Source organism: Filicampus tigris, chromosome 16 (assembly GCF_054856515.1).
Source record: "Filicampus tigris isolate MCC_2025a chromosome 16, RoL_Ftig_1.0, whole genome shotgun sequence".
Taxonomy (NCBI): Eukaryota; Metazoa; Chordata; class Actinopteri; order Syngnathiformes; family Syngnathidae; genus Filicampus; species Filicampus tigris.
In genome coordinates this window covers 17,163,551-17,175,000 of record NC_141232.1, presented here as the reverse complement: position 1 = coordinate 17,175,000, position 11,450 = coordinate 17,163,551, and the positions used below count along the sequence as shown (strand labels likewise).

General features: G+C 44.0%; 1 protein-coding gene across 2 annotated transcripts in view; it reads left to right on the top strand.

Moving 5' to 3' along the window:
* Nucleotides 1-3,443: 3,443 nt before the first annotated feature.
* LOC147135028 (uncharacterized) overlaps nucleotides 3,444-11,450 on the top strand; it is a 62,959-nt gene continuing 54,952 nt past the window's right edge. For both annotated transcript variants that reach the window (XM_086056067.1, XM_086056066.1), the window contains exon 1: nucleotides 3,444-3,692. In XM_086056067.1, coding sequence (XP_085912193.1) covers nucleotides 3,564-3,692 — 129 coding nt within the window. In that variant the 5' untranslated portion in view covers nucleotides 3,444-3,563. The remainder of the gene's footprint in view (nucleotides 3,693-11,450) is intronic.

Below are 11,450 nucleotides of genomic sequence, written 5' to 3'. Positions count from 1 at the left end.
GAGGCATCCTAATCAGATGCCCGAGCCACCTCAACTGGCTCCTCTCAACACGGAGGAGCAGCGGCTCGACTCTGAGTCCTTCCCGAACTTCTCTCCCGGAGGGCCGAACTTCTCACCCTATCTCTAAGGGAGAGCCCGGACACCCTGCGGGGGAAACCCGTTTCGGCTGCTTGTATCCAAGATTTTGTTTTTCGGTCATGACCCACAGCTCATGACCATAGGTGAGAGTAGGAACGTAGATCGACCGGTAAATTGAGAGCTTCGCCTTTCAGCTGAGCTCCTTCTTCACCACGACAGACCGATACAGGGTCCGCATCGCAGCAGACGCTGCACCGATCCGCCTGTCGATCTCCCGTTCCATCTTACCCTCACTCGTGAACAAGACCCCAAGATACTTGAACTCCTCCACTTGGGGCAGAGTCCCATCCCCGACCTGGAGAGGGCAGGCCACCCTTTTCCGACTGAGGACAATGTTCTCAGATTTGGAGGTGCTGTTTTTCATTCCGACCATTTCACACTCGGCTGCGAACCGCTCCAGCGAGAGTTGGAGATCGCGGCTTGAAGAAGCCGACAGTACCACATCATCTGCAAAAAGCAGAGATGCAATACTGAGGCCCCCAAACTGGACCCCCTCGACACCTCGGCTGCGCCTAGAAATTCTGTCCATAAAAGTTATGAACAGAATCGGTGAGAAAGGGCAGCCTTGGCGGAGTCCAACCCTCACCGGAAACGAATCTGACAATGCGGACCAAACTCTGACATCGGTGGTGCAGGGACCGAACAGCCCTTATCAGGGGGCTCGGTATGCCGTACTCCCGAAGCACCCCAAAGAACTCTGGGACACAATCGAACGCCTTCTCCAAGTCCACAAAACACATGTAGACTGGTTGGGCGAAATCCCATGCACTCTCGAGCACCCTGCTGAGGGTGTAGAGCTGGTCCACTGTTCCATGGCCGGGCCGAAAACCACATTGCTCCTCCTGAATCTGAGATTCATCCTTCTGATGGACCCTCCTCTCCAGCACCCCTGAGTAGACCTTATCGGGGAGGCTGAGCAGTGTGAGCCCTCTGTAATTGGAGCACACCCTCCGGTCCCCTTTCTTAAAAAGGGGGACCACCACCCCGGTCTGCCAATCCAGAGGCACTGTCCCCGATGTCCATGCAATGTTGTAGAGGCGTGTCAACCATGACAGCCCCTCAACATCCAGAGCCTTTATGGCGGATCTCATCCACCCCCGAGGGCTTTGCCACCGAGGAGCTTTTTGACTATCTCGGTTACTTCAACCCCAGAGATAGGAGAGCCCACCTCAGAATCTCCAGGCTCTGCTTCCTCAGTGGAAGGCGTGTCGGTGGAATTGAGGAGGTCTTCGAAGTATTCTCCCCACCGACCCACAACGTCCCGAGTTGAGGTCAGCAGCACCCAATCTCCACTATAAACAGTGTTAATGGTGCACTGCTTTCCTCTCCTGAGACGCCGGATGGTGGATCAGCATTTCCTCGAAGCCGTCCGGAAGTCATTTTCCATGGCCTCCCCGAACTCCTCCCATACCCGAGTTTTTGCCTCAGCAACCGCCAAAGCTGCATTCGGCTTGGCCAGCCCGTACCTGTCAGCTGCCTCCAGAGTCCCGCAGGCCAAAAAGGCTCGATAGGACTCCTTCTTCAGCTGGACAGCATCCCTTACCGCTGGTGTCCACCAGTGGGTTCCGGGATTGCCGCCACGACAGGCACCGACCACCTTGCGGCCACAGCTCCGATCGGCGGCCTCATCAATGGAGGCATGAAACATGGTCCACTCGGACCTCCCCTTGGACGTGGGCAAAGTTCTGCCGGAGGTGGGGGTTGAAACTCCTTCTGACAGGGGATTCTGCCAGACGTTCCCAGAAAACCCTCACAATACATTTGGGTCTGCCAGGTCGGACCGGCATCTTCCCCCACCATTGAAGCCAACTCACCACCAGATGGTGATCAGTTGACAGCTCCGCCCCTCTCTTTACCCGAGTGCCCAAAACATGCGGCCGCAAATCCGATGATACGACTACAAAGTCGATCATCGAACTGCAGCCTAGGGTATCCTGGTGCTAAGTGCACATAGGGACACCCTTATGTTTGAACATGGTGTTCGTTATGGACGAGCACAGGGGTCCAGTAACTGAACACCGCTCGGGTTCAGATCGGGGGGGGCCGTCCCTCCCAATCACGCCCTTCCAGGTCTCACTGTCATTGCCCACGTGAGCATTGAAGTCCCCCAGCAGAACGATGGAGTCCCCAGGTGTAGGCGCTCCCAGTACACCCTCCAAGGACTCCAAAAAGGGTGGGTTCTCTGCACTGCTGTTTGGTGCATAAGCGCTGACAACAGTCAGGACCCGTCCCCCCACCCTAAGGCGGAGGGAGGCTACCCTCTCGTCCACCGGGGTAAACCCCAATGTACAGGCGTCGAGCCGGGGGGCAATAGGTATGCCCACACCTGCACGGCGCCTCTCACCTTGGTCAACTCCAGAGTGGAAGAGTATCCAACCCCTCTCGAGAGGACTGGTACCAGAGCCCAAGCTATGTGTGGAGGTGTGCCCGACTATATCTAGTCAGAACTTCTCAACCTCACACACCAGCTCGGGCTCCTTCCCTGCCAGAGAGGTGACATTCCATGTCCCATGAGTTCATTTCTGCTGCCGGGGATCAGACCGCCAAGGTCCCTGCCTATAACCGCCGCACAGCTCGCACAGCACCCGACCCCTTTGGCCCCTCCCACCGGTGGAGAGCCCATGGGAAGGCAGATGTTCCTAAAATAAAAATTATTGCCTTTATTGCATAATATGCTGCATGCTTTATATGACTAACTTTAGGATATTTTCTTAGAATTCAATTTGCAGATGGGTTAATATGCCAGGCATTTGGTTAGATACTTAACAATAGTATGTGTGTGGTCGTTGAAATAACTCGTTGAATTGTAGTTGATTTGACCTAGTATTTGTGGACAGTGAATAACAAAAATGTACAGTAATCAACAACACATCACTGTAGTTAAACTCAACATTTGCGTAAACTATACTTAACTCGCCTGCTGGGTTAAATCGATCCACCCACCCTGCTGGGTAAAATTTAAAACTTTAAAACAAACCAAAAAAATCTGCTTAAAACTGTCGTGATGTTGCTATGTAACACTTTTGGGTTATTTTGGTTTACTGGTTAAAAATAAACCAATTTGGGTGACCCAACTGTTTTATCTCTTATCTTTGTGCTACTGCATCAATGTGCGGTGAGGGAAAAATAAGTGTGTTGTGTTTGTGTTTTCAAAGTACTGTGACGAAAAAAAACCCAATAGTTCTGTAATAACTTTACTACATACAATTTGTGACACGACGGGTAATCTGGAATGCATTCTAAATTCATTTCGTCTTGCATTTTATTATACTCCAGTCCAACAGAAGGCAGTAGTGAACCGTATTCTTCCACTTGTCCACCGCCAAAACGCTAATTTCAAAGAAGAAATATTTTTCTTTTCAGAAGATCCTGACAAAGCGGCTTGGATTATAATTTACAAAATACAACGAACCTCATAACCAACGATGTATGCTAGGACTAATACCGGCAGCTCACATGGAGATTTTCCGGACAGAAATGGAGTGAATTACGTGACACCGACAGAGTCTTTCGGCCATTGCTCCCAATTATTCTGGAAAAAGGATCCACACGATGTAAGAATGCCCACTGCCTAAAATCTTAGCGAACGAATCAGACTAAGTATTTATGTCATGAAACAAATACATCTGTTTCTCGGGAATACGAATATTGAAATAAATTTGTCATTTGTGAGTCTCACGTCAATATGACGAACTATATGTTGTAGTTTGTGTGGGCATCTTCTTCAGCCCTCTGCTAAGGCACCGGAACGGTTTGTGGCCTGCTTCACTATTTGCTACAATGTTTAATGGTTTAATCTCGTGTTGGTCATGGTTACAAGAGGGAGACACGCCGCATCAACTAAAGCTCATGTCTGGTACCAAGTAAATATATACTGCTGCCGGTTCGGACTATGGTAACGACTAGTGAATGTTGTGGAGAATCATCGAGACAAGCTATTGCTAACATTTAAAACGGACGTTGTTGGTAACTGTAGAGCCAATGCTAAACAAGGTGGTGCACGGATTTTGCATTTTTGTTTGAGTTAAGTAAATGAGAAAATTGAATGGTGAGCTGCGATATATCGATCCAAAATATTGTTGATTAAAATCTCCAATGCACGAGTATTGCCTGCAACATTCTGAACTTAAAGAAACAAAACGAGGCTTGACCAATCGGAAACAAGATCTGAAGGAGTCCTACTGTAGTGGGGTCTTTCAAAAACCTTTACAATGCCAGGCTGCGGGCGGCACGGTGGTCGACTGGTTAGCACGTCCGTCTCACAATTCAGAGGTTGTAGTTCGATCCCGGCTCCGGCCTCCCTGTGTGGAGTTAGCATGTTCTCCCCGTGCCTGCGTGGGTTTTCTCCGGGTACTCCGTTTTCCTCCCACACTCCAAAAACATGCATGGTAAATTGATTGGACTCTCTAAATTGCCCCTAGGTGTGATTGTGAGTGTGGATGTTTGTCTCTGTGTGCCCTGCGATTGGCCGGCAACCAATTCAGGGTGTCCCCCGCCTACTGCCCGAAGACAGCTGGGATAGGCTCCAGCACACCCCGCAACCCTTGTGAGGATAAGCGGTGTCGATAATGGATGGATGGATGGATGCCAGGCTGCAGTACATAGTTGTGGGATCTGACATGTTTTCCCAAGCCACCCAAGTAATCTACTCAATTTCTTCAATGTGTGTATTAGGGCCCGATCAATATGAATTTTTTAGGCTGATGCCGATTTTTGGCAGAGTAAAAAACACAGATTACCGATTAATCTGATGATTAATTAAAATGGTTATAATGCATAAGATATGTAGCCGCACCATTGCATGGTGCAATGCATTTAATTAATTTATAAGGACATTAATCCTCGTCAAATGTGTGTTTGTGTTACCAGTAGTTGATTGTTTTGATTCATGGTGCGCTATGATTTTATTTGATTTTTTAAAACAAACTGTGACGTATGGTTGTGTGTAAAATAGTGACATCCAGGTCAATTTATTGCACAACTTGCATTGTCGCACCAGCCATAAAATGCATAATACAGAAGAAAAAAAACATATATAAATCACACTGGAGTATAATGCGCCCCCCTCCACACCCTCTCGGAATCCAAGTTGTCTCTGTCGCGTAACGCAAATTAATGTGTCCATATAAATCAAATTAATAAAATTGTGCGCTCAGTACACATCATTTCCACCGAGCTACGATGGTAACATTTAGCTAACATCCACACATGTAGCATTACAAGAAAGTTACGGTACGATAACTTTAAACTCACCAAAAGGGTCGTAGATCGATAAAATAAATCTTTTATTTATCGCCGACCATGTAGAATGTTTCCAAGTCTCCAAAAGTATTTTTGTATTCGGTCGTAATTATCTCTTTATTCGTCTCCTCCGCTGTGTGTGTGTGTGTGTGTGGGGGGGTCTGTGCGTGCGTGCGTGCGCGTGCATTCGGGTGCGTGCGTGCATTCGGGTGCGTGCATGTGATGCAATACCACTGCCAGGCACTGCGCCTTTTGAAGGAACAGTACACTATTTTGTATAGCTGGATTGATACAGTCAAATTTTCTTTTTACCATACTATCTTAATTACTTATTTAACACAATATTAGATTTTAACCTTTAAAATGATTCATGCATTTTAATAGCTTTTAGGATTTATCTTTATGTTTCTTTATGTGGGTTACAATAACATGTGAAATGATATACACTACAGTAGGGCTGTGCAATTAATCAAAATTCAATTACAATTTCGATTATTACACTATGATTACAAAATTAGCATAATCGTAAAAAAACTATTATTAATACTAATTTTGAGTTGTTTTGAGGCATGCACACCTGAGTTACTCCGCCGCGTCGCCCTCTCCAAGCTGGCTAGCCAGCTAGCCAGCTAGCCAGCTAGCCCGCACCCTGCTAGTCACACTGCACACGCTCCTACTCAACGTTTTAACAGAGTAACAGACCTAAAAATGGCACACGACCCGCCACAGGAAGGCAAGTCAAAATCGCTTATTTGGTTACACTTTGGGTTTGCCGTGGAAGACGGCGAGCAAAGACGTATAAAGTGCAAGTTGTCTCTGCATCACAACGAATCTATTCAACCATCGTTTGGTTTTCTTATGATACACCAAAGTAAGAAAACGAGATACATTTGGCGTCGTCCACAACGCAAATCTCAGCCGTTGAAACACTGTACGCAGCAACCCCCACCCATCAACATCGGAGAGACAAAAAAAGACAACAGAATCTATTGCCCGGACAAGGCTTCCATATGTTTAGGGCACAGACTCCACTTCGCAATCGGCACGAGGGATTTATTTTAAGTAACACATCTTATGCAAATATACAATACTTTTATCAGCACAAAAATAGAAACCATGCTAAACAGTATTACTGTGACTTAAGTTAAATTTCTTGTGTAGTCTATAATATGAAGTCAAATTTTTTGTGTTCATTTTTGTTTCAAATTGCTTCAAATGCAATTTGCAAACATATTATTGGTCATCATATTGTACTACAGTTTATATATGGCCTACTGTAATGTAGAAGTATCGTATAGATTACGTACTAGTATGTAACAGTCAACATTTAAATTAGACCCAATCAGCATATTAAATTTATAATTTATCAGAAGGAAATTACTTTAACTTTGTTTACTATGTGTAAATATTACTTTAAAAACAAAACAAAAAAGGCTCCAGACAAACGGCTAAATGTATAGATGAGTAGCCTGTCTGTTATTCTGTCAAAATTGGCATTTTACTCCAAGCAGTTTACTACTTTGGCAATTTATAAGTGCATAGCAAGTTAACTCGTTTGTTTATACAAGAAAACCATACTTTAATTCATACATTTGCACTTTAATTTCAAACCTAATAATTATAAATGTTGTTGGGTACAAAACGAACTAAAATTATAGCGTTTCAAAGAATTTTTTCTTAATATTTTTTACATGTTTAAACCTGTTCTTGTTTTGTAGCAAAAAATAATCGTTTGAATAATCGTGATTTCAATTATTACCAAAATAATTGTGATTAATATTTTTTTTCATAATCGAGCAGCCCTACACTACAGGTTATTCTGCCCGTTGTAAAGTCGATATGTAATGCAGGTTTATATGCAGCCTTAGAACACCCTCCTGTGGTTGTTTGGTGTATTGTTTGCTGACCTTGAAAAGTAAAGGGATATGATATAATGTGTTAATAATTTCACACATAAATCGCCCCCCCGGCCAAACTATGAAAAAAAACGTGATTTATAGTCCAGATACGGTACTTGTAGAAAGTAAGATTCTCTTTGTTTTGAATGACAGGTCCTGGAGTGACCTTATCAACAAATTTCATTATATATACACTCAACAAAAAATATAAACGCAACACTTTTGTTTTTGCTCACATTTTTTATGAGGTGAACTTAAAGGTCGTAAACTTTTTCCACAAACACAATATCACCATTTCTCTCAAATATTGTTCACAAACCTCTAAATCTGTGATAGTGAGCACTTCTCCTTTGCTGAGATAGTCCGTCCCACCTCGCAGGTGTGCCATGAAAAGATGGTTAGACACCATGATTACTGCACAGGTGCCCACAATAAAAGGCTACAAATAACAAGTGACCAGAAAAAAAAATGTGGCTGTACAATTTCAGGGATGGCGCTGGGTCATGAAACCTCTGAGCCAATGTGGCTGAACAGAATAAAAATCTCATAGCCCAGGGGTGGGCAATTCCGGTCCTCAAGGGCCGGTATCCTGCATGTTTTATATGTGACGCTGCTACAACCCACCTGATTCAAATTATGAGGATCATTATCCAGCTTCTGCAGACCTTGCTGGTTTATATGATCATTTGAATCAGGTGTGTTGCAGCACAGAGCAATAGAAAATGGGCAGGACTGGGCCCTCCAAGACTGGAATTGCCCACACTAGCCACACCCAAGTGTTCAACTTTGTTCAACATTCAACTTTGATTAAACTTTGCAACTCAAACCATTATCCTGACATGTTTATAAATGAGGGAGCAACTTTAATTGTTGGTGATACTCTGGCCTTAAATTTTTTGCTGTAATTGTTTAGTGCAGTTTAAAGTGGAACAAAACCTATACACTATGTAGAGTTGCACTAATACATTGAAATTATCTATAAATACAAAAAGAAATACTTGTTTACATAAATCTCTCACCAATATATATATATATATATATATATATATATATATATATATATATATATATAATATATATATATATTTTTTTACATAGGTAGTGAAATAAAAGGACTAAATTGGGAAAATGCACTGTCCTAATGAAAACAAAAATGAACAGTATTGGTTTTTAATCTTAAATCGTAATTTAACCTTTGTCCAAAAGGTTTTGTTTTTCTTCACTGGTCTACATAATTTCATTAATAACTTAATGATGGGTTTTATTGTTATGTGATTCCGATTAGTGGCGAATATGTCATTTTTGTGTTACTTTGAGTGCTGATATTTCCCAGTTCATGAACGCATCACTCTGTTCGTGTGCGAGAGAGAGAGAGCAAGTGAGATCTTCCTTGCTTCGATGTCCACCACAGGCATAAGCACTCACTGTTTTGGTTGTTAATAAACATTAGTTCACTGTCAAATGCCTCCTTAAAATGATCGGGAATCCCCATTGTGCTGCCATGAAAGGCATGTTTTCATTGTATTGAGTATACTTGGTGAAATGTGCTGCAACTTTCGCACTCTGTTGCCAGTACGAGTTAGCCCTTACACTATTTTACCCACAAAGCTTCTGTTTACATCACAGATGACCCGCATTACCACTACTGTACATGTGCGTTGCAGACAGGCATACAGACAGCGTGAGACGAGGCAGCTTCGAGAGAAAAACAATGCTCCGAATAAATATATAAATAAACGACGCGTCGGCTATTTTGATTTTGATTGTCGACGTCCTCGTGATTAGTCGACTAATCTTGGCAGCCCTAGTTACAGATATCGCATTAACGTCAACATTTTTAAAATTGATAAATTTTTTAAAATCTAAATGTGGATGAACGTGTTTTTCATAGGACAGCGCCGATATGCTACTTTTACAGACATACCTGGTCATTAGGGGTGTAACGGTACGCTAAATCACATTTCGGTTCGGTTCGTTTTTTTGGAAACTTCGATTCGGTATATTTTCAGTACAAAAAAAATGATTTTTTAAAAAAAATATGTTTATTAAATGGTACATGATACATACAAACAAAAAAATAGTACATTTTTTTAGAAAAAATAAATAAAAGCGAACCATTTAGATTTTCTAAGAAATTAGACCAGAATTAAAAATACACTAACAATAAAGGTCTCTTAATTTTGTAAATTATTAAGACACTGAAATCTTTAAACACTCAGCAGCAAAAGCCTATGACACACTTAAGTATTCAAGTTAAAGACAAGTTGTCATTACAGTATATGTATACACTTTTTGTGAAAAAAAATAAATAAATACATACAATACCAGTTACAAATTATTGCTAACTATATTAAAACTCTTTTTATAATGAAAAAAATACAGTAACTTTAAAAAGTCTTTATTAAATTGTATACACTTTTTAGGCATTGAAATCTTTGAATGTTCAACAGTATATTGTAACGAATTGGGTTATTTGTGTTGTGGTCGGATTTTTGTGTTGCGGAGTTGTGATGTTTCCGAGGTCCATGAATGCATCGTACGGCAAGCTAGTGGAGAAGCGGAGAAAGAAGAGCGCGAGCAGTTGTACTAGGATTAATAAAAACGTGATAATTGAACTATGTCTGATGGCGTGTTTCTGGAAGACGCTACAATATGATAAATCTCGCTTGCTTCCTCGTCTAAGAAACATTCACAGTCGGATGATACCGTGCATGTTAGACATGCTAGCCGCAACCTAGCCGCCGATTTCATGTAGCAATGTCGGCACACAACTTTCAGACTTACGCCAATGGGGAACAGGAAAGCCAGAATGTTCCCAAACAGGAGACCGCAGTGTACGCGGGGACCTTCGAGCTCCGGCTCTTTTCTGGCTCTCTCTTTTGTGCCGCCACCCTACTCTCCCGCAAGCAACAGTCAGCGTCCGTGCATAGGCTCGCGCTAATAAGTGGACCGAATCGAACGCAAGTGGACCGAACCGAACATGCCATATTGAAACGTATGAATACACCCATGTGTACCGTTACACCCCTAGTGGTCATAGTGCAACATAATGGCTTTATACAGGTAATATACTATAACTATAACTATATATATACCGGAATGAACTCACATATTTTCCACATGCAATTTGATTATATAATATACAGTTTAACCAGCGGTAAGGGATGCGGGACTCTGGAGGCAGCTGACAGGTACCGGCTGGCCAAGCGGAATGCAGCTCTGGCGGTTGCTGAGGCAAAAACTCAGGTGTGGGAGGAGTTCGGGGAGGCCATAGAAAATGACTTCCGGATGGCTTTGAGGAAATTCTGGTCCACCATTCGGCGTCTCAGGAGAGGGAAGCAGTGCACCATTAATACTGTTTATAGTGGAGATGGGGTGCTGCTGACCTCAACTCGGGACGTTGTGGGTCGGTGGGGAGAATACTTCGAAGACCTCCTCAATTCCACCGACACGCCTTCCACTGAGGAAGCAGAGCCTGGAGACTCTGAGGTGGGCTCTCCTATCACTGGGGTTGAAGTAACCGAGGTAGTCAAAAAGCTCCTCGGTGGCAAAGCCACGAGGGTGGATGAGATCCGCCCAGAGTTCATAAAGGCTCTGGATGTTGAGGGGCTGTCATGGTTGACACGTCTCTACAACATCGCGTGGACATCGGGGACAGTGTCTCTGGATTGGCAGACCGGGTTGGTGGTCCCCCTTGTTAAGAAGGGGGACCGGAGGGTGTGCTCCAATTACAGAGGGATCACACTCCTCAGCCTCCCCGGCAATGTCTATTCAGGGGTGCTGGAGAGGAGGGTCCGTCGGAAGGTCGAATCTCGGATTCAGGAGGAGCAATGTGGTTTTTGTCCCGGCCGTGGAACAGTAGACCAGCTCTACACCCTCAGCAGGGTCGTCGAGGGTGCATGGGAGTTCGCCCAACCAGTCTACATGTGTTTTGTGGACTTGGAGAAGGCGTTCGACCGTGTCCCTCGGGGAGTTCTGTGGGGAGTGCTTCGGGAGTACAGGGTACCGAGCCCCCTGATAAGGGCTGTCCGGTCCCTGTACCACCGATGTCAGAGTTTGGTCCGCATTGTAAGTCAGTAAGTCGGATTCATTTCCAGTGAGGGTTGGACTCCGCCAAGGCTGCCCTTTGTCACCGATTCTGTTCATAACTTTTATGGACAGAATTTCTAGGCG